The sequence below is a fragment of the Ostrea edulis genome, chromosome 10, assembly GCF_947568905.1.
Source record: "Ostrea edulis chromosome 10, xbOstEdul1.1, whole genome shotgun sequence".
Taxonomy (NCBI): Eukaryota; Metazoa; Mollusca; class Bivalvia; order Ostreida; family Ostreidae; genus Ostrea; species Ostrea edulis.
Window position 1 is genome coordinate 14,218,663 of NC_079173.1, and position 27,429 is coordinate 14,246,091.

The 27,429-nt window shown below is 36.2% G+C and overlaps 2 protein-coding genes and 1 long non-coding RNA gene across 9 annotated transcripts in view; 2 read left to right on the plus strand and 1 right to left on the minus strand.

Moving 5' to 3' along the window:
* LOC130050991 (uncharacterized) overlaps positions 1–6,268 on the plus strand; it is a 31,178-nt gene extending 24,910 nt beyond the window's left edge. For 3 of the 4 annotated variants that reach the window (XM_056152047.1, XM_056152046.1, XM_056152048.1), the window contains exon 9: positions 188–6,268. In XM_056152047.1, the coding sequence (XP_056008022.1) occupies positions 188–326 (139 nt within the window). In that variant the 3' untranslated portion in view covers positions 327–6,268. The remainder of the gene's footprint in view (positions 1–187) is intronic. The other variant, XR_008799360.1, reaches the window with a different exon arrangement.
* A 4,635-nt stretch (positions 6,269–10,903) lies between these two features.
* Positions 10,904–26,772, minus strand: LOC130050992 (cyclic nucleotide-binding domain-containing protein 2-like). 3 transcript variants are annotated; one of them, XM_056152051.1, is made up of 13 exons: positions 26,751–26,772; positions 21,446–21,634; positions 20,199–20,368; positions 19,841–20,000; positions 18,732–18,880; positions 17,632–17,710; positions 17,258–17,323; positions 15,850–16,000; positions 15,221–15,312; positions 14,568–14,612; positions 12,295–12,465; positions 11,555–11,715; positions 10,904–11,298 (listed from the first exon to the last, which is right to left on the minus strand). In XM_056152051.1, the coding sequence occupies exons 2-13, from the start codon at positions 21,611–21,613 to the stop codon at positions 11,088–11,090; spliced, it is 1,623 nt and encodes a 540-aa protein (XP_056008026.1). In that variant the 5' UTR covers positions 21,614–21,634; positions 26,751–26,772; the 3' UTR covers positions 10,904–11,087. The 3 variants fall into 3 exon arrangements, with proteins under 3 accessions (XP_056008026.1, XP_056008024.1, XP_056008025.1); XM_056152049.1 differs by lacking the exon at positions 26,751–26,772 and adding an exon at positions 23,545–24,429; XM_056152050.1 differs by lacking the exons at positions 14,568–14,612; positions 26,751–26,772 and adding an exon at positions 23,545–24,411.
* On the plus strand, positions 13,642–16,808 carry LOC130050994 (uncharacterized). Of its 2 annotated transcripts, XR_008799363.1 has the most exons (3): positions 13,642–14,618; positions 15,157–15,387; positions 15,805–16,808. It is a non-coding gene; the product is annotated as an uncharacterized LOC130050994 (long non-coding RNA). The 2 variants fall into 2 exon arrangements; XR_008799362.1 differs by lacking the exon at positions 15,157–15,387.
* Positions 26,773–27,429: the final 657 nt, after the last annotated feature.

Genomic DNA, 27,429 nt, shown 5'->3' on the forward strand with positions numbered 1-27,429 from the left:
TTGAAGCATTTTATACAGAAATGACAGATTTACATTATTTTTTATCAAATAATAGAAAATCCCAAAAATAAACACCGCAAAAGTAAAATTTCATTTGATGCGTCCAAAATCTAGGGTATCCTATGACCTGAAGATATTTCCAATTTAATGTGTTATTGTCGTGTAATGATTTACTCTGTTGTTGAAGGGACACATCACACACATTGGACGAAATCCAACAAATAATTCTTCCGGAACTGGAAAGCGACTTTTTATCTGAAGTAGTGAACCAATCGTACTTTGCGATGTACAATAGACTCTGTTCCCTGAAATGTTTACATGAATAAACATTGTTCTGTTCCCTGAAATGTTTACATGAATAAACATTGTTCTGTTCCCTGAAATGTTTATATGAATAAACATTGTTCTGTTCCCTGAAATATTTACAGGAATAAACATTGTTCTGTTCCCTGAAATGTTTATATGAATAAACATTGTGATGTAGGGTAAGAATGCCTTTAAAAAAATTGTAAATTTTATTATCCCTGGGGTAGAGGTTCTGACCTATGGGTTGGGTCAAAATTTATTAGCATATAGTGCATAAGTGTAAAACATTTAAACGATATCGTCGTTATTGCTCTTGATACTAAAATGAAACGAAATAGATATTTAGAAGGAGTAGGTCGACCAAAATTGTAAATTTCATGATTCCAGGGGGAAGCGGTTTTGTCTAATTCTTTATGTTTGCTGTTACGGTATAAAACTAACTGCATATTTTGGAAAAGGAGGGAAGGATGTAGCAAAATGATGAGTTTTGCAACTTTAGGGTTTTGACTTTAGAACAGGTCCAAATTAGTCATATCGTGTTCATGTTACATATATTATATTATGTAAAGCCTTTCATTAATATAGGCACTTTCGAGAGCATTTAAGGTTTAAGAACATTAGTTTTATACTGTTATTAAATGTTAGAATCTTAGATATGCCCTTGACACTTGTGACTAATTATCAGGTGACCGATAAGGTCTCTTGTAAATTACTTGGTTTTCATTTCAAACAAATTAACCTTATATCAAAGTATGTTCCTCTATTCTTTTCTTTTAAGTCACCTTAGTCAATCATGTGACCTATTAATATTGCTATTGGTCGTCGTCCGTCAACGACTGGACATTTCTAACATCTTCATAACTACATATGTACCCTTCCGATTCTATTTAACTACTGTGTGAAACATCTTTGGTAGAAGTGGAGAGACATGAATTGTAAATTTCATGACTCTTCCACACAAACCGATACCTAAGAGAGGAGACAAAAACGGCCAAAAATGCACCAATGTTCAAACCTTCCCTTCATTAAAACCGCACACATGATAAACTCTAAATGATATGTCAAGTCAAGCAGGAATTTCTCGACCAAACTTGTAAATTTCATGAACCCCAGGTAGTGGTTCTGACTCCAGGGTGGGGCCAAACCTGGCATATAGTGTCTATGTGTACGACATTTAAATACCATTTTCTTTAATGATATTGATATTAAATTGACAAAAGGAACAGGTAGCTGTACACCAAGCTTGTTAAATGTCATGACCCCGGAGGTAGAGGGTTTGGTAACAGGATGAATCCAACTTATTTATAGTGATTAAATGTCTTTATCATTTGAAAGACGTATTCAATAAATCTTAAATGGATAACATTATTTAGACAAAGCAGAAACTGAACTACCAAAATTGATTCTGACTATAAAGAGGTTCTAAAATGGTCATATATATATATATATATATATATATATATATATATATGAAATCTCTGTATTATATTTTTGTATAACATGTATATAATGATAGGCGAATATAACGAAAAGTGATCAATCGCATAACACCTATAAGCAAAACAAAATAGAGAGATGAGCAAACACAGACCCCTGGGTATAACAGAGGTAGGATCAGGTGCCTAGGAGGAGTAAGCATCCGCTGTCGACCGGTCACATCCGCCGTGAGCCCTATATTTTGATCAGGTAAACAGAGTTACATGTATCCAATATATAATATCAGGGTTTCATCAGTATGGACACTTTCGGTGGCATATGTTTTCCCCTTATTTTATACTGTCGCTGAATAATAGAATTAAGCCTAGGTTTCGTAGTCTTGGGGACTAGTGATATTTTAAATTTATACACAGGTGACTGATAATGCTGAGAGGCCTCTTGTATACAAACATACAGCAATTTTTGTGATTACGTGGGCTAATTAATCAAGACAACATCAAAAAGTTCACGAATCTTGCATCAGATTTACGTATTACCTATAATGCATCAGTGTGTCAAATAATGAGACACATGAGTACTTATGTAAGGCATGAACATTACTTCCGGCAAGTTTTATTTCTCGCTGCAATTTTCGTGAGGAGTTTTGCTTAATAACTTGACGAGAATCTCTTCCAGTTACGAAAGTGAACTATTCAGAGAGGCAGACCTAAATCACAGCAGTAAAACTACATAGAGAATATGAACATGTACCGTCCGTATACGTTTCGTGCAAATCAACAAGGCAATTATGTTACTACTATTACAGTAAATCCGATACCGTGGTGATATGCGCATGCTATATAAAAATATAATAATAGTCTTCATTAAACCCGGTGCATTGGGCTTATAAGTCACTTTGACATCACAAATTTCATTTAAATGCTCAGATAGAGTGTATAAAAATACGGGGCACTGCTGTCTTACTGAATAGGAGAGAGTTCGGGATTTGCAGTTAGCCTTTGGTTATTTTTCTTGAAAGTTTCGAAATTGTCAATTACATCTATATTTATGTCTAAATTCATAGCATGGAAGGCTGTTTGTCTGTTGGTTTTTTTTTTTTTTTTTAAAGAATTCACAAATAAGATAAGAAAACAATTTTTTTTCGCTCTCTGTTGATCCGTCGTTACACAACACATGGAATTACAGTCCTTGACTTATACGTAGACTAAATGATAGTAAATACAGAATTTACGACATGAAAACAAACGTACACTTTGCATTTACTGCCAACTAATAAATTCGTAGTTTACAACATGGTAGTAGTCTATATCAGGTGATCAGTCTGTCTGCTATAAATTTTATTTTTATAGATCCCAAAAGTGCAGAGATTTAGAGATGGATTGTTAATTCAATAACTTTCATGTCCTATAATAATTGAAACGAAGGAGAGAATTCAAACATTTTGTGTCACAGCATACGCGAGAAGTGGTGTAAATCAAATGTGGATTCTAAAAATTCCAAAGAACGTTTAGTAAATTTGAAATCACAAAACTTTTCTATAATCAACAACAGAAAACCGACAGTGGCTAGTACGTATTGTGAATCATAGTAATATTTACTGGTCTTTCACAGTTTATCTGGATCGAAATGTTGTAATAATTGATACTAAAAGGACACAAAGCGTGTTTCTAAACTTTTTCATTTTTTCAGCAAAATTAATTCTTTTTATGCCTTAAACAACTTTAAATATGTTTTAATGAAATATTTTGCCTTGTTTTTGAGTTTGAAAGCAATGAAATTCAAATTTTGTGATATGTATATTTACTTTCGCTATTTTACGCGTCATATGCGCCCTCGGGTTTAAAATTTCATGAACAGATTAGATTTAGTCGACAAAAACCCAATTATCACGTTAACGGCTTGTAAATAATAATTAAGGTGTAATGTACCGTGTTAGGGTGTACTAGCTGTCGGTAGAAAGGATTTAGACTGAGTAATTTTCAATTTTTCGAAGGAAGGTGTGAGAAAAAAGACATGGATAATTTTTGTTGGAGCAAGAACTTTACCTTTGAAAAAACACCCAGTCACCTTTTCAAAAACCGTTTGGACAGAGACCCAGATAAACTGCGAGAAAATGAATATATCGAAGCTAAGCACTACATAATTCTGTTCTGGTTTTCAAAATTCAAATCACACTCGGATCAACTGACCTTCACCTTGTTACAACATATAACGTGTGCTCCCAGTTTCTACCAAAGGGTAGATTAACAAAAATTTCAAAGATATAAAATGATTGAACTTTTAATTATAAATAACAGAATATTGTATTTTCTAACTTTAAATTGAATTATAAAATTATTTCTCCGTGGCCGAGTGGTTAGAGCATTGCGCTCAAAATCACACGGCTCTCACCTCTGTAAGTGAGAAATTTTCCCAGTTTACTTTCGGAAGGTCGGTGGTCTCTTCCCAGGTACATTGTATCTGGGTTCTCTCTTCCACCAATGGAAACTGGGCGCCACCAGATAACTGAATTTTTTTTAGTGTGGAGGAAAACATCAATCAATCATCAATCAATATTTCTCATTGAACTCGTAACATCTGGAGTGCGTCAGTACAACGCCATGCTCCACTTCATAACGACGAGCAGATCACAATTCAAAAATAATATTAAGATTGCTTTATCAAAATAAAATAATATGATTTCCACTTTCAATTTGATTATTTTTTTTGGATTTGTGTGGTGTTTTTTTCTTCTTTTTTCTTTCCGAAATGCACCCGTGACAGTAGCTTGACATAGGATCTAGTTGTCAACAACGTAGCGTATTATAATTTGTCTAATCCAAAAAATAAATAATAATTGCACTGTTTATTTTAGAAAAACAGCGCCAATTACAGTTGTATAAAGGAATAATATTACCAAATGGTTTGTAAACAGCGAACCATATCAACATTATTTACTCGCAATATTGCCAATTTCATACTCGCTTTCCTTGCTATATTTGGGTATTTACATGTACATCGCTATTTGTATGTACTGGTGGCAAAAACATATAAAACTCGGAAATTTGGTCAATAACGATTTAAATGTTGCCCATGGTGAATACATAAGGCCCATAAAAGCTGAGTTTTTAATAATATCTCACACTACTTTCACAATCAGTTGATCGAAGAAGGGCGCATGTGACGTCACTGTACCACGTGACTACATTGTACCTAACTAATTAACTAGACTTTTTTTTAAATCGGGGCTCAGATTTAAGTCTTTATTGTGGTTAATTATCGCAATATTTCGGTGAACGAACTATTAGAATTAATTACTATAAGCACAAAGAAGACAAAATGCATGTAATTTTGTATACTTTGATTTGTCCTTTAAGAGTCATTCTCTGTAAGCATCAAACTTTTTATTATAGGGGTGGAAAGGTACCATCACCAATTTTGCTGAAATTTGGCATATAGTGATTATTTGATACCCTCTCATAGAATTTGATACCAATAGATAAATTATCTAAACCGGCTACTAGAGCTTACCAAACGATTGCTTAGAAGATCTCGTTTTGTAACACGTAGCTATGATGTAACGTCTTTCCTTCTTATCTATACTCTGAAACAGGGCCACTAATTAAGTAATAAATAAAGTTATCATGTAATTGCGCAAGTTCAGGTCATGGAACAGCCTTGCACAAAAACAGAATTTCAAAAGAAAAACAGCTTTTAATTAATAGACTTTAAATATGCTTGGAGGATACATTTTACGTATAAATATAAAACAAAAAACGTGTACATAAGTGTTCAAAGGATTGATACTGTGAACTGTCAACATGGTAAGTGCTTGTATGATTAATTCAAAATTCTTTTCTATCCGTTACTCTTCCTTTTCATATTGTCATTTCAGAAGTTGTCTTTAATAATAATAACGTATTTTAGAGTAAATAACATAAATAATGGTTTTTATTTTCTAAGAAAATTAGAAAGAAGTACAACTTTTCTTTTTATTCTTTTAAATTGAAGCAATTTTGAATTGTAGAATTCTTCTAAATTTGTTTTGCTTTTGGTAACGTTGGTAATTCTACATCAACTATACGGGTCATGTGACGCACAGAATGAAAGCAGAAAAGGACAGAGGCGTTCCAAACTGACCAGACGTCGCTTTGATGATCGGGAAGATCGGAGGGGTGACGATAGATTTGACGAAAGAAGAGAGCGCGAGAGGGAAAGAGATGACGGAAGAAGAAATGACGATTAATAGTACTTGAGGAAATAATGCATTGAGTATTCATATGAGGATACGTTTTTCTATGCGATTAGACATTTAGGCTGTGAATATAATGTAAAGCGTGTTTAAGTATATGTAAAATATTATTCTTATAAATTACAGAAACAAAATTTGTGTAAAATGCTACAATGTAACTGAAATACTTTCGTATAATTTTGAGCGGTTTGTGTCTGAGATGGTAGAATACAACAGTCTACTTCACTGATATTGAAGTTGCTTGTATTGAACTATGCATTAAATTGATGTAAAACTACATCCCAAGTAATGTTATTCATGTGGTTTAATGTCGATGCTAATGCACGTCCGTTATAATGAACAATTCAGGTTGGTCCCCTGAATTTCAATCTATCTGGAGTAAATTGTACATAAAATGGACGCACAGGAGTGTCTATCAATTTTTATTTATGTGAGGATTGGTTTACTGTAAAAATGGTTATTCACGCGTGGGGGGAAATTTACACTAAATACGCGGTCATGTAACAAGTGCGTAAATTTCCTCCAAGCGTATAATATGAGTATTTGACATAATATATAATAAATTCCATTTCCGCGTATTTTCCCCAACGCGTAATGATGGACGTGGAAAAACGCGTACTTAACCCCCAGCGTAAATAACTACTCTTACAGTATCTTATTTCGTACAACACTAAGATTGATCTCATCAGTGATTGACGGGTTTTCGGTCCACTTCACTCCCCAGACGATTGTTTTCCCACTTCCTCTTTTACATCATGCTTCTCCAACAAAGCTTCTAAAATCTGCTGTTGGAAACCGTTAAAATGTTCGATTATTTGAGAAACTTATCATTTCCCTTGTATACATGTACCTTCAGGGAAGTTTTTTTTTAAGCCGTAAGAAAAAAAAATTTGTGTCACACCCTGTCAATGCGTGAAATACAACACAATACTTCCGTACATGTGTAGCTTTGTAGAAAAGTTTCTCTCTATAGCATAAACAGAAATGTTTTTAAGCTTCAAAAAAGGTTTCAGCGACCATCCATAATTGTCTGTGTGTCCCTGAGAAGAATGACCCAAATAACAATAAAACAACAGGTGTACAGGTAGAAGCGGATGCAGTGAATGACAGATGTGCATTTAGAAGAGGATGCAGTGACTGACATGTAGAGCTATTCTACCGTCTGCACCGTGATGTGACGCCTTCAGAGCAGATAAATCTAACATTATTGCATTTTGCAGCATCAGCCAAACAACCCAGCCGTAACGATTGTTTTTCCCAATAGGCGATTGGAGAATTCACTCCTCAGATAGCAGGACAGTGAAATCGTTTTTGTTTTCGTATTGGATTGTATATTATTCAACGTCCCGCTCGAGAATTTTTCACTCATATGGAAACGTCACCACTGCCGGTGAAGGATTGCAAAAGTTAGGCCTAGGTTCGGCGCTTACGGCCTTGGAGGAGCGAGGGATCTTTATCGTGCCACATTTGCTGTGACACAGAGCCTCGGTTTATGCGATCTTATCCGAAGGACCGCCCCATTTAGCCGCCTCCTACGACAAACAAGGGTACTGAGGACCTATTCTAACCCGGATCCACAAGGGAGTTTTGGTTTCGTTCAAAGACAAAGTCCCAAAATTTGTTGGAAGTGGGACGTCTCAATTTTCTGCTAACTGTTTGGTGTCTTAAGAGTACGCACGTGTTCCTAATTTTATTGATTTGTCCCTTTACCGATCAAACTAAACATCAATCCTTGAAAGTTGTTTCTTTTCCTGAAAACAGTTGAAACAAATTCGTCAATGAAATCCCCAAATATTTTAATTCCATTGGTTTCAATGCTCTGAAGTCTGTCCATCCCAAAGGCACCAAGCTTGCTTGAAAAGCAATACCCAGATAGTAAATCTAAAACGTACTATATTTTATAGTGCGTTTCCTATTTTGATTTGTAATAATAAATAGTTCTGAAACGAGGAAAAATCACAAATACATGTCGGTTGGAGTTCATATTAAGCTTTCTTTATTATACGAGTATACATATGTATTAGGGGTCAAAGGTTTTCAAGCTTAGTGCCTGTGGTCTAACTATTATCAGATCTGATGAATCCCTGTCATTTTCAACTTATGTTCTATTGTCAACAACCATGAGCACATACGTCTCCATGTGAGTGAAAAATTCTCCAGATTGGCGTTAAACAACATACAACCAACCAACCCCTGAGCACATCAAGTGGGGCCGATTTGTCTCTAGATTTCAATGAATCGCTGGTTTTGGCAATTGAAATGGGCATTGGAAGAAGCTCATGCTTAGTTATTCGCTCCAATTCAATCTCCCTTCCAGCTTTGTATGTAACTACAAATATTGCAGTATGTTTTCGTCAGCCTTAGTAATTCAACTCTTTTCAGTCGCTTTCGGAATAACCCGTGCCTTGTATAAGGAGCTAAATGTAAATGGACTAAATGGTTTTCAAAATATAACACAAAGGAACAATGTGATACCTATTTCAAAGTTCTTCAACAAAGCACTCCAGCTGTACAGTGCTTGCCCCAAATGGACAGAGGAAAGTAAATCATTTCTGATAACATCAATAGCTTTGTCTTTTGTAACAACATTGATATCTTTCGTAGGGAGGATCAAGTACTCCATACCTTTTCATTGCATCAACAAGTGAATCCTCAAACGGTAAAATCAATGTCCCGGTGACTCTGTGACGCGTCCCTTTGAATGCATATATCATCTAGATTTGCACCGTATATATATCTGGTGTGAAGACGTACATTTCCTTGTTGGGACTCTTCATACACTCCTTGAGGCAATTGGTAACAATCGGGAAAATACACGCTTCCCCATCTAGCATAGTTTGTATTAGACTTGCTCAAGTCTCTATGTTGTTTAATTTCATTACTTTATCATTTCGTGTTTCAGAAGTCTAAATATCATTAAACGTCACCAAACATAGATGTTTGGCATTATTAAAAAGTATTAAAGAGAGCAATGATTATTAAACATAGAGACTTAAGCAAGTCTAAGTTTGTATGGTCGTGTCGAAAAAAAAAAATATGGGAGCATTAAACAGAAAAAGATTAAATATAAATCCCATAGATCTTCTCTCCGATGTTGTAAAGGCTACAAGAATGAAGATTTAGTCCATATATGACCACCAAAACAATATGCACATATTGTGAATTTACTTCCTGAAATTTGAAAAAAAATAATCTTTGAACACGGGATCCTGCACTTGCCCTAAATTGGAGTATAAGTCTATTTGCTCATTCTAATTTCATAATGTCATTGAATATTTGCGAATGAGCTTTAATTTTGTTAACTTCGTACAGCGAAAAGCCGGGTTAAGCAGAATCTTCCAAAGAGCTTAAGCAATGATTTTGTGGGCCCATTCCACGGTTTTAAGGTTTTCCTCCTACAACATTTTGAGCAGCAACATATCCAAACAATTAACATTCCATCCATAGATCATGCAAATCAGAACCATTCATATAATCTTCCATACATTTCAAAAAGTTCATAGCAATACCCAAGCTACCCATTCGTGGCACAAGTTTGTCTTTGTACTCAGGAATTGGCCAATCTAAATACATCAACTTGAAGTACAGAGCTTGATCAACTGTTATTACAGTAAGACCGTAACCAAGATGGTCGTCGATGTGCATGCATTTCTGGACAACTGTGTTAAGCTTATCTATTTCATGAACAGGTACTTGTAAGATAGGTATGTACCCAACAATAGTGAGATCGGAGTTAATGTTGTGAATTGACTGATTAAATACAGATCAAGTTATTGGAATATCTTCTTTGTTTCTTTTCAAATGAAACGCCGGTGCCAGTTCTTTAGCATACGCACTACAAGATTGATTTTCCAAATCAGAAGCTTTGAAAACATATAAAGCAACTGCTTGTGAATATGGGAGCTATGATTTCCCCTTTATAATAGTGGTTTCATAAATCTCCTGAACGTCTCATTTGATATGCTGACGTTCGATAATATTTCCCGACCCACTCTGCCAATAACCTATTTGCGTCGCCTGTAATGTTTCCTTGTCGTCCAGTGTCGCGTCTCTACTGTCTATATCATCAGCAGTGAAATGTGTGAAACTATTGGATTTTAAAATTAAAGGCAGAAAATGGCCACTTCTGTCATCCATAGACTGGAGGTATTTTTCTGCTAGATCTGTGTTGATTCGCAGCACATCATTTTAAGTACGTGTATGCCCAGCACTACTGAATAAGTTCAAGCGCTGTTTTGGTGTAAACTGCATGCTAGACTTTGGCTTTGGAGTCCACCTTTTCCTATCACTTACCCCATTGATGATACATGTACCTCGGATGATGCTTTATATTTTTTTTTTTGCCTAGAGCATCTCAGACACTCTTCGCTAGAAACACTTTTTATAAACCTCTTGCCCGCCGTAAAGAATATTTAAAAACATGAGAATACTATCCGGGAAAATATATCAACCAAATTAATAAATAAACTTTGAACTCGTTCCAGATCTCAACTACTTGTATCATATATCATAAAACTGAAATACACGTATAGGAGTATGAAAATAGAAGATATCACGCAGATTTAGAACTCTTTGATTAATCAATCCTTCTGCCACAAAATATAGTCCCAGCGAAAACCTTTAAAAATTTGAATTGACACAATTTTTGTCAACTGTATAGGGTTCAGTAATAGATGTGTAAGGCATTTGCACCAATGGGATCAGTATTGAACCTGTAAATACTCAGTTGTAGCATCCTGTGCAGTTGTGCTCAGGAGCGAACTTCCTTAATTGAATAAATCTCGAGTCAAATTAAGTGCAGAAAAGTCATCTTTTGAAAACTGTAGCTCAATAGCAATTGTGACCCCAGTTTCCCTTTTTAATCTCCTAATTCTCCTTCAATGTAGAAATCAAAAATACACTTCCCAAAAAATGACATTACTCCAAATCCTAGGTGCAAACTTCTTTAAGCCAACAATAAGGCAATTTTGTGTGCATACCGTAACGTCTTTCCGCTCGATAGTTGTAAAATAAACAATAAAAATATAATGTTCAAATATTTTTCATACCTAAATATATACAAATGTGAAAGGCAAACCATTTGTAAGTGGTTTACAATTGATTAATGATATTTTCACTGTGAATGTTGCTTGAGAGTGTGTATAAGATCCAATGTTCTCTGTTGTTGGTAGTTAATAATAGATGTCCGTAACTGCGGGCTGTTTTTAAATCTTGTTTGACGGTCCACATGCGGTCTAATAACTTGATCCACCACTTCGTTTTTATAGTTATCCCAGTGGAACTTGTTTGTGTATGACGTCAGCAGTTGGTTGTCTGTAGGGTAGCTATAAAAGAGTATTTAGAGAAAATAAATCTCACATGTATTGCATAGTGCCCGAACCCATACAGTGCATATGACAGGTTCCATCGGACATTCAGAATGTACATTTTTATAGCGAATATTAATACACATCCAATTATAAATATCAGACAGTCAGACACTATATTCAATTAAAAGAAAACACAACGTTTGTGAATCAAGTGGTCAAACACATTGTATTAATAGATTTGTTGATGTGTTAAATGCACTAAATTATTCACCGTTTAGTTGCTGCTATCTTCCTAGCATGGTCTAGGGCCTCTCTAGAACAGACTTGAAAGAAGTTTTTCTTCTTGATTCTTAAGAATCGTGCTCCTCCACTAACCAGCAAGACGTCACTGTCAGGTGGGGAAGGCGTGAGGTGAAGGATGGAATAGATGTCCTATTGAATATGTTTTAATGCGAGTTACATGTAAGGCATACTTTTTCATTAAATAATAACTGAATACTTTATTCACGTGAAGGGATCCATAAAGCTAGACACCAACCTATGTAATGGTGTTTAAATATATAATAAGTTATATGTTTAATATTATGTATCAGTAGCGGATCCAGAAAATTTTCAAGGAGGGGGGATGTGTGTGACACACGTTTGTACCTTTTTTGCCTATAAAAGGGGGATTAAAAACCCCTGAATGATATGTGTAACTTTAAAAATAAATCAACCAAAAAGGAATGGAATGAAAAACCCTGTAACCCTCATCAGATCCACCACTGACGATGTACATGTGCAAAATTTACATCACATGTACACGTCTACAATACACATCACATGTACATGTGTAAAATAAATATCACAGTTACATGTGTATAATACACATCACAGTTACATGAGTATAATATATATCACATGTACATTCGTATAATATATATCACATGCACATGTGTACAAAGCAAATCACAGTTACATGAGTATAATATGCATCACATGTACATGTATCTGATTTATATGGAAACCTACAAATACATCCGCTCTGTGCATGCTGTCGATGTGGAGGTAAATGTGATCGGACGCTATGTTGTCTTTATCCCTTGACATCAGGTATGTCAAGGTTGTCGGCCCATTAAGGACCATTTCCTGTTTCTTCTTGACCAAGTCTTCTCGGTTTGGGGTTTTCATGGCTTTCCGTCTCTAGACAAATCGAATAAAGTTGGATATTGAAATTCTAAGGATTAAATTCAAATTATATCAATCCATTTTACAATATCACGATTTTGAACAGTTTGAAAGCATCTACAAACAAAGCACAACAATAAAACCTGCATTAAAAGAATGAGTGTAAACAAACACAGTGGTGATTAAGAAGAACAACATGCGGCGTTTGCAGTAGAATGTGAGGAAAATTGATGTTGGTGTCTGCTAAAACTATTGAATATATTATTTTGCAGAGTAATGGATTCTCCTTTCTGGAGACATAGCAGGATGTGTCATTCTGCGCTTTGAGTACGTCAATTTGCCAATTTTTCATAATACACGTAAGGGGTCATCCATAATTGTCAACCATTTTCCAAAGTGTGCAAAAAGCACGCTCGGGGGGAGGGGGGTAAAAAAATCGACAATTTTACCGTACGCTCTTTTTTATACCCCCCGCAACAAGTTGTGGGGGGTATACTGGAATCGGGTTGTCCGTCTGTCTGTCCGTCCGTCCGTCTGTAGACGCAATGGTTTCCGGGCTCTAAAGTATTATCCTTTCCACCTACCGTCACCATATCATATATATGGACTACCCATGGGATGAAGATGTTCCCTATCGATTTTGGGGTCAAAAGGTCAAAGGTCAAGCACACTGGACATCGAAGTAGCAATATGGTTTCCGGGCTCTAAAGCGTTATCCTTTCCACCTACAGTCACCATATCAAACATATGGACTACCCATGGGATGAAGATGTTCCCTATCGATTTTGGGGTCAAAAGGTCAAAGGTCAAGCGCACTGGACATTGAAGTAGCAATATGGTTTCCGCGGGCTCTAAAGCGTTATCCTTTCCACCTACAGTCACCATATCATATATATGGACTACCCATGGGATGAAGATATTCCCTATCGATTTTGGGGTCAAAAGGTCAAAGGTCAAGCGCACTGGACATCGAAGTAGCAATATGGTTCGGTTTGTCATGCCATTTGTTTTTTACACTCAGAAAAGAGGTAGTTTATACCTATTACCAACACCCTTTGGGAGATTGGGGTAAGCTGGGGGTATTCTTAGTGAGCATTGCTCACAGTACCTCTTGTTCTCTTCCGGATTTATTTCGTCTCCGCGGAGTTCGGCTTTATTTTATCGTGAAAAGACGACAAGATACGACAGAGACATTTTATTATACCCCCGCAACAAGTTGTGGGGGGTATACTGGAATCGGGTTGTCCGTCTGTCTGTCCGTCCGTCCGTCCGTCTGTAGACGCAATGGTTTCCGGACTCTAAAGCATTATCCTTTCCACCTACCGTCACCATATCATATATATGGACTACCCATGGGATGAAGATGTTCCCTATCGATTTTGGGGTCAAAAGGTCAAAGGTCAAGCACACTGGACATCGAAGTAGCAATATGGTTTCCGGGCTCTAAAGCGTTATCCTTTCCACCTACAGTCACCATATCATACATATGGACTACCCCTGGGATGAAGATGTTCCCTATCGATTTTGGGGTCAAAAGATCAAAGGTCACGCGCACTGGACATCGAAGTAGCAATATGGTTCGGTTTGTCATGCCATTTGTTTTTTACACTCAGAAAAGAGGTAGTTTATAGCTATTACCAACACCCTTTGGGATATTGGGGTAAGCGGGGGTATTCTTAGTGAGCATTGCTCACAGTACGTACCTCTTGTTTTTTCTGTAAAAACAAAAATCTATTACGTACACAAGATTTGCACATTTATAAAACATTATATCATTCATATATAACAAGAAATAGGGGTACCAATATTAAAGAACTCATTGTTTGAACTAAATTGCTCATAAACTTGATTGTCGATCTTCTTGTTGGGAATTTGAAAATGGTTGATGTACACTTTTTGAGGGGGGGGGGGGGGGGGAGTCTCAAAAAGTGTGCTTTTTCCACACTTTGGAAAATGGTTGACAATTATGGATGACCCCTAATACATGCGTCAACAATAAGTCACATAGCAACGAATCCAAATAGGTGATACACGCTACCACTCAACGTGATCGATTGCAATCATGCGAACAAGCCTCATGCAGTGATATAGAATGCAACTATTGGCATAGAATTAACCTGTATCTCCGCCTCCCACTTCAAATGTGTAAGAAAGCTCGTTCTCTACAGGTAAATAATTTAAATATAATTCAATGTAGTTTATAATATTACTGTGCAAAGGTACCAGTCTGACATTGAGTTTGATCTGTGTCAGCAATTTTAAAAGCAACAAGATGTGTTTTTGAAACACTCAATGCCCCCGGATTACAACAAAGTGGAACTCATATTAGTGATTAATTTCCAAAGGTCAAAAGTCATTTTCAAGGTCACGATGTCAACCAATATGATACCTTTGGAAAGGAAAGGTCTTCTCGCAAGAAATGCACATGCTTAAAATATTAACAGTACCTCTTACGATATGAAAGAGACGGTTCATATTCAAATTTTCTAAAAGTAGATCAAAGGTCAATATCAAGATCACCGGGTCAACAATATTGGTGTCAATGGAGAGGTCTTGCTTTTCCACCAGGAATACAAATACCAAATATAACAAGTATATCTCTTATGGTGTAAAAGATATTACCAAAGTTAAAGTTTTATTTGTCATAGACAGACGAACAGGCCAAAACAATATATCTTCGGAATAATTGATAATTGTTGTTTTTAGTCTGAAGTACATTTCAAGCAGATAGATAATCCAATTATTCTCCGTTTGCGTTATCTGAACTTACTCGGCCGTCTTTACGATAATCCAGTGACATAGACTCCAGCATTTTCTCCTTGCCTTCCTCATTATCCGATTCCTCGGACGAGAGGCTGCTGACTACAAAAATAACAGTGTCACAAATACAGCTCTGTATACGGAAATACTGTACTCTAAGAGTATAGATCTCTACCGGTCAGTTTCTTCCCCTTTATTACGGTAAAAGTAGTTATTCACGCGTGGGGGACACTAATCACACGGTCACGTAATAAGTGCGTAAATTTCCCCCAAGTGTATAGTTATGAGTATTTGATATAATATATATTTCATGTCCGCGTATTTCCCCTCACGCGTAATGTTGGACGTGTGAAAACGTGTACCCCCAGCGTAAATAACCACTTTTTCAGTATATAAATACAATATATCATTAGTCGTCTTAAAGATTTCATATTTTTCCTTTTTAAAAAAATAATGGGCATATTGTGCTCTAATTTACATCTTTCTCCGATTTGATAATCATAAATTCATAATAATAGGGATAAAACTCACATTATGAAATGGCACATACATAGAATGATTTATTTTTAAAACTTGAAAAATCCTGTCTTTCAGTACGAAAGAAATTGTGAGAAACAGAGGCAACTACATGTATAGTACCTTCTTGAGAGTCGAGCTCGTCATTTTCCAGAAGATTGAGGAGGACGTCCGTGGACTTGTGACGGCCGGACGATTTGGTGGACCGGATTTTCTGACGTTTTGATGTAGAAGGCCCGTCTAGTAACAACCGCCGTATTACTTGACTTTTACCCTGTGAACGAAGTAACAAATTATTCATCTTACCGTGTTCCATTGTTTAAAGAAGCATTGTTGTCATCAAAAATGGAATTCAATGAAAATTGCTCTATATTATACATGTATATTCCAGTAATAACACCAGTAGTTAATTATTTCAAACAGTTTTTAACCCCGAAGCAGGCATATGAATATGTAATTTTGATGATTAAATATTTATTGTCTTGAAAAACAATACTTCTTCCTTATACCGGTATTTTGTGTTTACACTAAAAGTGGATATCTAACGTAGGTTTAATAAGTTTCTCTTGTATTTGTACAAAATAAATGATTTTATCAATCATTTATATATATTCCTATACCATTGGAAGCTTTTGAGAGAGAGAAATGGTTGTCTTAACTTTCACAGCTAATGCCCCTTTAATCAAGTCAATAACAGAGTACAAATGTTATGATTCTGTTGCATATTTTAATAACGTGAAATTACAAAGTTTTGATATCCTTGTGTTTCATATTTTGATAAAGTGAAGTAAATTATTAATATTCTTGTGTTTCATTTTTGAATGGAGTAAACACGTATGGATTTTTATTGCGTTTCCCATTTTTAATGAAATGACGCAACGATGTTATTGGATTCTATTTTTGAATGAAGTTGAAGTGACATTCATCTTATCTATATTTATGCCCCATTGTTTGATAAGGTGAGATAACAATATATATGTCCTATTGTGGTACATTGTATGGTGAAGTGAAATGAACATTCTAAAATTTACCTTAGATGTGTTCTGTTGTTTGTGGATAAATATATGCTTTTGTTTACTCTGCATTATATTCCTAAATTATCAAATATATGTCAAATTGTACAGTTTCATCATAGATACATGGAAAACCTTGAAACGTACAGTGTAGGTAGTATGATTTATTGATTGTATATCGTTTAATGTCCCTCTTGAGAATTTTTCACTTGGAGACGTCACCATTGCCGGTGAAGGGCTGCAAAAGTTTGGGATATGCTCGGCGCTTACGGCCTTAGAGCAGGGAGGGATCTTTATCGTGCCACACCTACTGTGACACAGGGCCTCAGTTTTGCGGTCTCATCCGAAGGACTGCCCCATTTAGTCGCCTCTTACGACAAGCAAGGGGTACTGAGGACCTGTTCTAACCCGGACCCCCACGGAATTATGCAGTATGTAGTATGCACTTGTGTACATATATCTCAAGATGTTTAAATGGGATACTTGGTATGAGGTGGTCCTCTTTGCTCAATAAATACCTCCATACAAACGTAGATCCATTCCTCCCCCTTTCCGTCTGTGGCAACCACTTTATTGGTTTTATACTGAAAGAGAAAAAACGATTGGGAAGCAGGCTTAGTAGTACTGTAGTGTTGTCATCTTTTTCGTGTCGCAGTTATTTCGAGAAATAATTTTCGCATTTCGAATCAATTTCTCGTGTCAAACAAATACTCCTGGTTCTTATGACTCGTTCTTCATTATGTGTATTGATTGTATGCAGAATTATTCACGAGAATAAAAAAAGTATTTTGTTCGACGCTAGACATTGAAATCAATTCAAAGAAATGTTTTTAATGTATAGAATTTCGCAGATATAGTAGACCTGTTTTTCTATAGTGTGTGTTATCTATACCTCTTGAATCTGCGCCTCGTTGCATAATGTCCTCATCATTTCTTTTGTCCAGTATTTTGGGCTGAACAGTGTCAAACCACTATCAACAAAAATATTAGAAACATTGGCATACACGAATATCGCTAATGTATGGCTTAGGACGAATTAATTTTTATTCATTTTGAAAAGATGTGTATCACATCTTTTTAAAACTGTTGCTGTCTAGACAGTTGGTATCAAGTTCTTTACTTAAATTATTTTTATCAATATACTTTATTAACTCATTATTGAATATACCCTTGGTGATTAATCTTGTTTTCGACCTCGTATGTTAAAGCTAGCCAGGCCTTACATTGTATTTATGAAAGTAACTATAGTGATATGTAGCAGATTTCCTCTGAAGCATTCTTTATTACATGTACAAATTGTACATGTTTACCATGGCAATTTTAATACAACGATTTATTATGAAAACAAGATCGAAATGAAATCTGAAAACGCTTCGCAGCACAACCTCCGTAACAACATGTTGGCCTCATTGTGATAATATTCAGTTGAAAGAGAAAAGGTATAAACGGCTAACAGTGATCAATCTCATAATTCCTATAAAGAATACAAGATTAAGAGAAGGGTAAATACGGACTCCTGTAAACACCAGAGTTGGGATTAGGATACTAGGAGAAGTAAGCATATCTTATTGACCGGTTACACCCGCCGTGAGCCCTATATCGTGATCAGGTAAACGGAGTTATATGTTCAGGATAGAAGTTGTATCTGTTTATCATCTAATGTATATGGAATGAAAAGTGACGATAATGAACAGTGATGAATCTTATGAATCCCATAAAGAGCAGGGCAAAGACGGACCCCTGGACACACGGTAACAAGAGGTGGGATCAGGTGCCTAGGAGGAGCAACCATCCCCTGTTGATGGGTCATATACGCCATCATCTTGATCAGGTACACGAGGTAATCAATCAAAGTAAAAAATTAGGTTGATATGCTAGTGATGGTGGTTTTAACAAAAGCAGTTATTTTTTATCATATACATTTGGTGTATGTAAAATGTTTGCATAAAAAACTTTTAATACCCTTTCCCTTATAATAATTAGCATACTTACGAAAGAAATTTTTCTTTTTCTTCTAATTCTTCCTGAAAGATGCTGGGACAAACTTTAGCAAACGTCTCCTTGTCTACCACCAATACTTCGCACGTCTCGCGGCAAGTTATTGTGGCTGTGCGCCGAATGTCTTGCAGCAGCGCCAACTCCTTAGCATTAAAATAGGTAAAATTGTACGGTGCATGGTGCATGATTTTGTGTTTATTTCTGTAATAAAGCGTTTCAAATTATATAGGTCACGCTTCTTCATACAATAAATAAAAGTCTCACACGCCTTATCGGTCAACTGAGCATAAATTAATATTATTTCCAGCCCCAAGGGCTATCAAACTGGTACTAATATATTTCTGTTTTGTATATCTAAGCTAAATTCTAATATTCAACAAGAGTTTAGTACAAGATGTGTTCTTAAAGCACAACCCCTCCCCTCTCCCTCCAAAGTGAGCATACTAACGCACGACTTTACATACCATTATGTTATATTAATACTATATTACTATTTTAGACCCGCCCTAAAATAGATCAAGGGCAACCGTCTACTTATGAATATCCATTTGCTTTCAATTTAATATCAATACCATTAAAGAAGATGTTATTTAAATATCTTAAAACATAAATACCATATACCAAGTTTGGCCCACCTGAAGTCAGACCCTTAACCCGAATATCATGAAATATACAATTTCGGTAGAGACCTCTCTGCTTTGCATACTGTGCATTAAGTTTTTTTTTACAGACGTGCAGTTGTAGAGAAGAAACATATCGAAATTTGGTAAATTTTTGGCAATTTATTTTTTTATTCGCCCCTAAGTTCCCGAGAGAGCAGTAATCCTGAAATTTACAATTAAGGTCTCCCTTGTCCCAAAGATGCTTCATACCAAATTCGAAAAGATTGGAATGGTAATTATCCAGAAGAAGTTAAAAAAATTATTATTTGTTAACGCACGACGGACGCCGCCTGACTCTGACGAATTGCAATCGGTCAACAAATGTGACCTTATAAATCAATCATCTACGCTATTTATGTATTATTACAATTGATATTACAATCACTCAGCCAGCTATGACTTGTCACATCTAACACTTCAAGAGTATGTGCTTATATTTACCCCAAAAGAATCCCCTCGCATAAGCACTGTTTCCGTCTTTTCAAAGCGAATCCCCTTCGAGTCAATGTCCTCTACATTTACAAACACGGAACCGGAATATATAAAATAAAAGTTGATCCCTACATGACCACGCCTGAGAATGACTCTGCCGGGTTCAACACTTAAATGAAAAAACTGATTACTTAAAATTTCACAATGTACGGAGAGAGAGAGAGAGAGAGAGAGAGAGAGAGAGAGAGAGAGAGAGAGAGAGAGAGAGAGAGTTATGGAAGACGTGATTACATCAAAATTTCACCTGAAAGTTACATTAATCACGATGTATCACAAGAAAAATGCCAGGGAAAAAATCATGATTTACCTCTGGTATCGGAAAGATCGGCACATATAGAGTTGGATCCGCTCCGTGAACTTATCGAAGCTTTTCAGACCCCTGAGAAGAGCGTGGATCCGCTTGCATTCATGTTCGCTTCTAGAATCTGGGTCTTTTTCAAATATATTTAATGCCCACTTCGGAACCTTTGCAAACGCCTAAAATGTTCGAATAATACGGTAATTCATTGGTATTCATGTAGTACATAGTGATGGATCGTAAACCTGAAGGTGGAGTTTTCTTGTCTACAAGTTCTTCTTATCAGATATCATGAAAGGTGAAGATAACGAACAGTAATCAATCTCATAAATCTCATAAGTAATACAAAATAGATAGTTTGACAAACACGGACCCCTGGACACACCAGAGGTGGGATCAGGTGCCTAAGAGAAATAAGCATCCCCTGTCGACCGGTCACACCAGCCGTGAGCCTTATATCTTGATCGGGTAAACGGAGTTATCCGTAGTCAAAATCAGTGTGCCAAGAACGGCCTAACAATCGGTATGAAACACGTCAGACAGCATTTGACCCAATGATAGGTTGTATTGACGAACTAGATCGTTATAACGACCATAGAATTTGCGAAATGCTGACTTCAATCGAGACTGTTGAAACCCCTATATCATATTTGTCAGTAGCTTGCCTCGATTTAAAAACTGGCTATACGCAGAACAAGCTCTTGCGTATCTTATCAGTGAGAAATATAAACACCATATGCAGGTGATAATGGAATATTGCTACATAAATATCGGAAGTTGACGATGGAGAAGCTGAAATTATTCCGTTTGTCATACTGTTGAGTTGTCACTTTGCCGTTAATGTCTACTTTCAATAAAATATCTAAGTATGAAGCAGAAGTGGATGACTCTGTGGTGTCTTTTATGTAGAGCTCACAGGGATATATCGAATCGACATATGAATGAAAGTTATTATTGTTAATAGACAAAACGTCGTCGACATATCTAAACATCGAATTGAAGGCCACAGCAGGAGATTTCTTCTTCTCACGTAGAAGCTTTTGAATAAATTTTGCTTCATATGAATATAGAAACAGGTCAGCTATTGTTCATAAAATATAATGTGCTTTTCTTTCACTCTGTTGATTCATCTTATCTTTTTATTCAAGTAGAGAAACGTCTTCTAAAAACAAATCGTGTTTGTCGCTTATATCATTAGAACTACATTAATTTTTTTATTGATTTCAGATAATGATGCTGTCATTTGTATGCTGTACCCTTTCTTTGGAGTAGATCATTTTGTTAAAGGCTAGCCGTCTAGCTTCCTGACTGGTGTACAACGTGTACCATCTTTCTTCTGTGGCTGTCCTGATCGTCTTCATGTCGCTTATATCAATAATGGCGTTCAGCCACTGGATAAGGACAGCCACGCATTTTGCAGCCATTTTGAAGCGAACTTTAGGTGTCTGTAAGTAAAATCAATAATTATATGGTCGACATTCTCCAAAAAATAGTAATGGTAAACAGGAAAAATTAAGAAATGTATGTACATGTACTTAATTTTAAAGTTGAATTTTTTGGGTTATGAAGAGATGTGTTTCTACAGCATATACATATACATGTGCACCTTCATGAACCACTACTTGAATCTCTTATACGACAATTTCACTAAAATAAAAATTTAAAAGAAAGATTTTGAATGAAAAACAAAGTACAATTCTCAATGGTCTTTGATCGACAAGCAAATTCATGCACCCCAAACCCTTCATTAAAATTTGTCGGCATCTCATCCTCAAACCCGATTATCTATCAACCGAAATACCGATAATTTCTTTGGCGGATCATCTAGACCTGATGATTTCTTTGGCGGATCTTCTAGACATGCGAATAAGATCATGTAAATCTGCTATCACAGGAATTGTATACCGAAATTGGACTGAAAGCGTCTTGTTGATTGGACAAATTCGTTCAGGGTTTACGATGAGCGCCCAATCACATTGCCTCATTAATTATTCATGAGAACTAGCGAGTAGGAATGAATGGACCCACGGGTGATGGAGAGAGGAACGAAGCGTAATCAACCGTGGGTATCCGACGATGTTAGATCTGATAATTTCTGTGGCGGATTATCAAGATCTGATAATATCTCAGGCGGATCATCTAGATCTGATAATCTCTGTGGCGGATCATCTAGATCTGATAATTTCTGTGGCGGATCATCTAGATCTGATAATTTCTGTGGCGGATCATCTACATCTGATAATTTCTGTGACGGATCATTTAGATCCGTTTGGTTGGCTGAAATTTACACATAACGTTGATACATCGTCAAACCTCCTTCTATGATGTCAAACGTTAAGCATAGATTTGCAACATTATCAATTTCGGACTCCATATGAAAATCCTGAAGGCGTGGTTTGATAACATGTAAATCGACATGAGGATGTTTGTAATTTATTTTTATATAACATGTACTGTTGGATTTTTTTCACACGATTTATACGAATACTTTTACATTAATTTCATTTAATTGGGATCGACAGTTCAAGACAAAAATATTGTCCAATATAAATTATGCTATTGAAGTTGACAGAAAATGTAGTAGTTGCATAACTCACGGTCGTCAATTTGCAATAACTTTTAAATCACTTATATAAATTAAATATTCTTTGCCACTTTTATAACCAATTTCTGGAGGGCATATAATCAAATCAAATTAGGCCAAGTATATCAAGATATAAGAAAATGTATATGATTCTTTTGTTTTTAACTTTCTCAAACTTTGAACTTTTCATGTTCTTTTTGGTCGCTGAACTATATATTGAGCTTATAATTGAAATAAGCAATTTATTTCTATTATGGTATGATTCATGCAAAACTAGCATTTCTCGTGTTTATGACACAGTCAGAGCAATGGTAAATAAAACTGAAAGCATCAAATCATCTGAATTAAAGCCACAAGAAAAGACGATCCCATTACCTTCACTTGACAACGGAATTTAACGTGGCACCTCCCGAGTATCAAATTCACCGAAACGGCAGAATTTTATGATCAACTGAACAATCAAATCGAAATCTATCGCAACACAAATGTGTACACATCACTGGTTATGAAAAGATGATTTTATTTAAATGTTTAAAAAAAATCATACGTAATTTGATATATCGGATTGCCAAATGAAATTAAAATGCCAAATCCATCGTTTTTTCTTAATTTAATTATCGCCTGTTTATCCGCCCTGAGAGAGAGAGAGAGAGAGAGAGAGAGAGAGAGAGAGAGAGAGAGAGAGAGAGAGAGAGAGAGATGTTTTTAATTAATAACAAAGTGATGCATTAATTAAGGTAAGTCCTTTTTATACACAGCCACTATGCTTACCTTTCCATCTATAAAAACGTCCTCATCGCCGTCTTCGTCTGAAGGCGTTTTCGAAGAAGTCTTGATCTTGTGGAACCTTAAGTAAGTCCGATGTCTTTCTGTTAGGTGAGATCGTAGATGATGAAACACCGCTGAATCGCGTCCGGAATCGGGAGTTGGATACATCCGGGTACTCGCCCTGTACTGTGTAATCAGACACGGGCTACCAGGGACGGAAGTTTCCCCCACACTTTTACATCGACAGGGCATTGCAGTCCCTCGATATTGAATACTTTTCGAGTAACGCACCCCTTCGAGAAAGGAGGATGACGAATGTATGTATATCCGTTTATAGTTATTTTCCTTACTACTTCGATGGTACTTTTTACAAGGGGGAGATAACAAAGTTCCCGCTGGAGCCGACTGGCAAAGAAATCGCAAATGTGATAGTTCCTTATCACGCGTAGAACGGCTTGTTGAATCATCTTTTTGATACACATATTCAAATTTGTTTTGCTTCATCATATTTCATCCTTGAATAAAACTCAAACAAAATGAGATTTTTTCAGTTATGAATATGACGAGCTCCATCTTTTGTAGGAAACGAAGATCTTCAAACTTCCACAACAGTGAGGATTCGCAGTTTTGAATTCCAGATAAACTTTTATTGACTTTCAATTTAAACGCAGACACTACACAACCTTGGAGCCCATTGTCAAGCGTGATAGATCGGACAAAGGGTCCGCGAGGGAGGGTATGTTTTTAAACCACTGCAATTCACGCCGCGGATTTAAACGCTTTAAGCTTCATTAGGTCCTTTAAAATAGCATCTTTATTAGCTAGCCTCCCTCTGCCTGCAATATTTTTCAAAAGGAAAGTATATGATTTATGAGCCAACACTAAGAGAATATTGAAAATATATCTGTATATACGACGGCATAAATTACCATGCTTAAAAAGCATGTGCTCAAAATCCATTATCTGCTAAATATTCATGTAAAAACCTATAAATAGAGTTCCCTTACACTAACACTAAGTAGTAGTTGGATGTACATTTGTATTATACCTATTACATAATATTTTTGAGAATCATCGCTCATCCACATTTGGTTTGGCTTATGAATTAAATATGCAGGGGTATTGTGATGCATTTTATTTTTCTCTGTTTGCTTCCTGTTCACGTGTTTAAACCATGGAGATCGTCTTTTACAGTACGTTCATAACAAAGCTGATAGTAAAAATTTATAGAAACCTAACATGATAAATGCAGGTATTTGTGATTTGTCATTACTGGCATTTTATCCATTGTATACAGATAACTTTAATAAAAACGTGACGTGACTCTAGGATCTTCACAAAGAGAAAAATATTTTTTTGAATTTTGTAATTGTCACATCAAACACAAATATAGATAATGACATTGTTTAATGTGAACATAGGATATTGTGTTTGCGCACATCTTGTAAAGTATATCAACATTCATTCGTGATTTGGCTTACAATATTTCTGAATATCACATTTCAGAAGATTTCACAAAGAATTATTTGTAATTCAAATTGTCATTGAGTGATATTTAAAAGCATCTATAGGCATATATCATAATATAATCAATAACGAATAATAAAGGAATCACTGCTAGTATACGTAGATTTCAGTCTCATCGTATTTAGCTATCACAGTCGTGTGAGAAATTAAAATATTAAACAATCTCTATAAGGAGAGTTTTAACGTTGAAAGAATTAAAATCGACCGTGATAGTCATTACAAAGTGAGAAGTACGTCATCAATAGCTGCGTAAGTTGAAAATTGCGACAAGACAACCATATACACATGTAGCTATGCGAAGTTAATGAATAATGTCCTAGAACCCCCCCCCCCCCCAAAAAAAAATAGAGAGACCATTCATCTTTACCACCCATCAATGAGCACTGTCCATCATTTTAGGAGGTACATTGTACACTCATGCATACAGGATAAGAAATTCGAATATTGATAAAAATCACCCGTAGTAAAAAATCAGCTTGTAAAGATCGGTCTAACAATTAATATAAAACACTTCAGACTGCAATCTCAACATAATGAGATACTATATTTTCAAATAAAGTCATTAAAACGACCAAATAATTTGCGAAATCCTGATTGCATGTTAATAATGAACAACAATTAACGCTGATACTCCTGATGTTTAATTCTTACGCTGTTGTTAGAATTAAGTTTTCTTTAGTCGTGCTGCATGTTATAGGTACAGTAACAAAAGGTCCCCTGACCTGTTTCATTTGGTCATCTGGCCTGACCTAATATCCAGCCAATTTACGTTAAACCATTTGGTGCTTCTGCGGAACTTTAATACGAACAGCGTTTCCCACTCGACCCTCACGGTAGCTCTAATGATAGTAACCTCGTTTCGTGACCAGACGGTCGTGGTTTATACCCAAGTCCATACGAAAATCACGGATCTTCCGGAGGAGACTCGATTACGAATCATAGGTATTGACATTATAATACACCATTAATGGCATTGTTGTCCCAACGCGTCTATGTAACACTAAGTCACCCAGAGCACATAGTTTGCAATCACAGAACTCCGTAATATTTTCAATAGGTTTCTAGACAAATACGGAACATGATTTTCTACCCTCTTCCCTCCCCCAGAGAAATCATTATTAATAAACAATAATAGGGAAGAAACAAATTTGCAAAAAAAAAAAAGAAAAAAAAAAGTTAACGTTACAGGGTTTTCAACAGTCTCGTTTAAAGTCAGCACTTCGCAAACTCCACGGTCGTTATGATGATCTAGTTTACCAATACCAGGTATCACTAGGTTGTATGCTGTCTGATGTGCTTCATACCAACGACGTAACCGAACTTGAATTCACAAAACATGGGGCTATTTCAATACCAATATCACTCATGTGATCTTGCTCTTCTTGGGAAGACTTTCTGAAAGAGTTTCCTTTGAGTATGCGTTATGTTGATTTTTTATCCATTCTAACCCCAGGGTTAATTATTTGAAGAAGAAAAAACTTAAAATTCGCACAACTTAGGTATTTTCGCATTTTGTTTGAATAAGTGTGTACTCTTAAAAAAAAGTACTGCTTGAATGGATTTCCAGTGTAATCCCATATAAAATTTGATCCCTCATCCTTGACCTACCCTACCCAGGACCCTGAATATACATGTTACAAACTTGAATTTGAACTACCTGCAGATGTTTCAATATTACTTACTCACTTAGGCCTGTCGTTCCTTGAGGAACATAGGCCATCGACGACAGTCCTCCAACGAACACGATTCTGGGCTGCTTTTGCGGCGTCGTGCCAGGTCATGTCCTGCGCTTTTAGTTCAGTCTCCGAGTCCCGCCTCCACGTGTTTCTTGGACGTCCCCTCTTTCTCTTGCCCTGTGGGTTCCAGGTCAGGGCCTGGCGTGTGGTGCTGGAAGGTGGATTCCTTGGGGTGTGTCCAATCCTAAGGATGGATCTGATGTTCTTGAAATGAAGGTTTTTGATGACATGTCCCTACACATTATGTAAAAACTTTGATCCACTATTGTGGCTCCAGCCTACTTCTTGGGATCATCATTTGAACATCACTTTACACTGCCTGAAGAAGTTTGCATATCTATATGAATATTCAGCAACCTGTTGTTCTTGAGAAGATTTTAAAAAAGTTTTTCCCCACCCACCCACACCCCCCTCTATTGTGTCCCTATCCTACTTCCGGGGCCACGATTTGAATAAACATGAATCTACGTTAACTAGGGATGCTTGCATTTTAATATGACTTATCATAGCCCTGTAATTGAGAAGAGTTTTGCTATATACCCTATGTAAATCTTTGATTCTCTATTGTGGCCCCATCATACCCTGGGGGCCATGATTTGAATAAACTTGCATGTACATGTATGTC

Bases quoted from the DNA above. Each gene is read 5' to 3' on its own strand.
- LOC130050992 (XM_056152049.1), bottom strand. From the start codon at position 24,048: ATGATGAAGCAAAACAAATTTGAATATGTGTATCAAAAAGATGATTCA. The intron at 18,881-19,840 runs GTAAATATAAGC...TTTAATGCTAAG, and splicing joins TGCGAGGGGATTCTTTTGGG to GAGTTGGCGCTGCTGCAAGA. The intron at 11,716-12,294 runs GTAGGTTTCCAT...CATATTCAATAG, and splicing joins TGCACAGAGCGGATGTATTT to GACATCTATTCCATCCTTCA.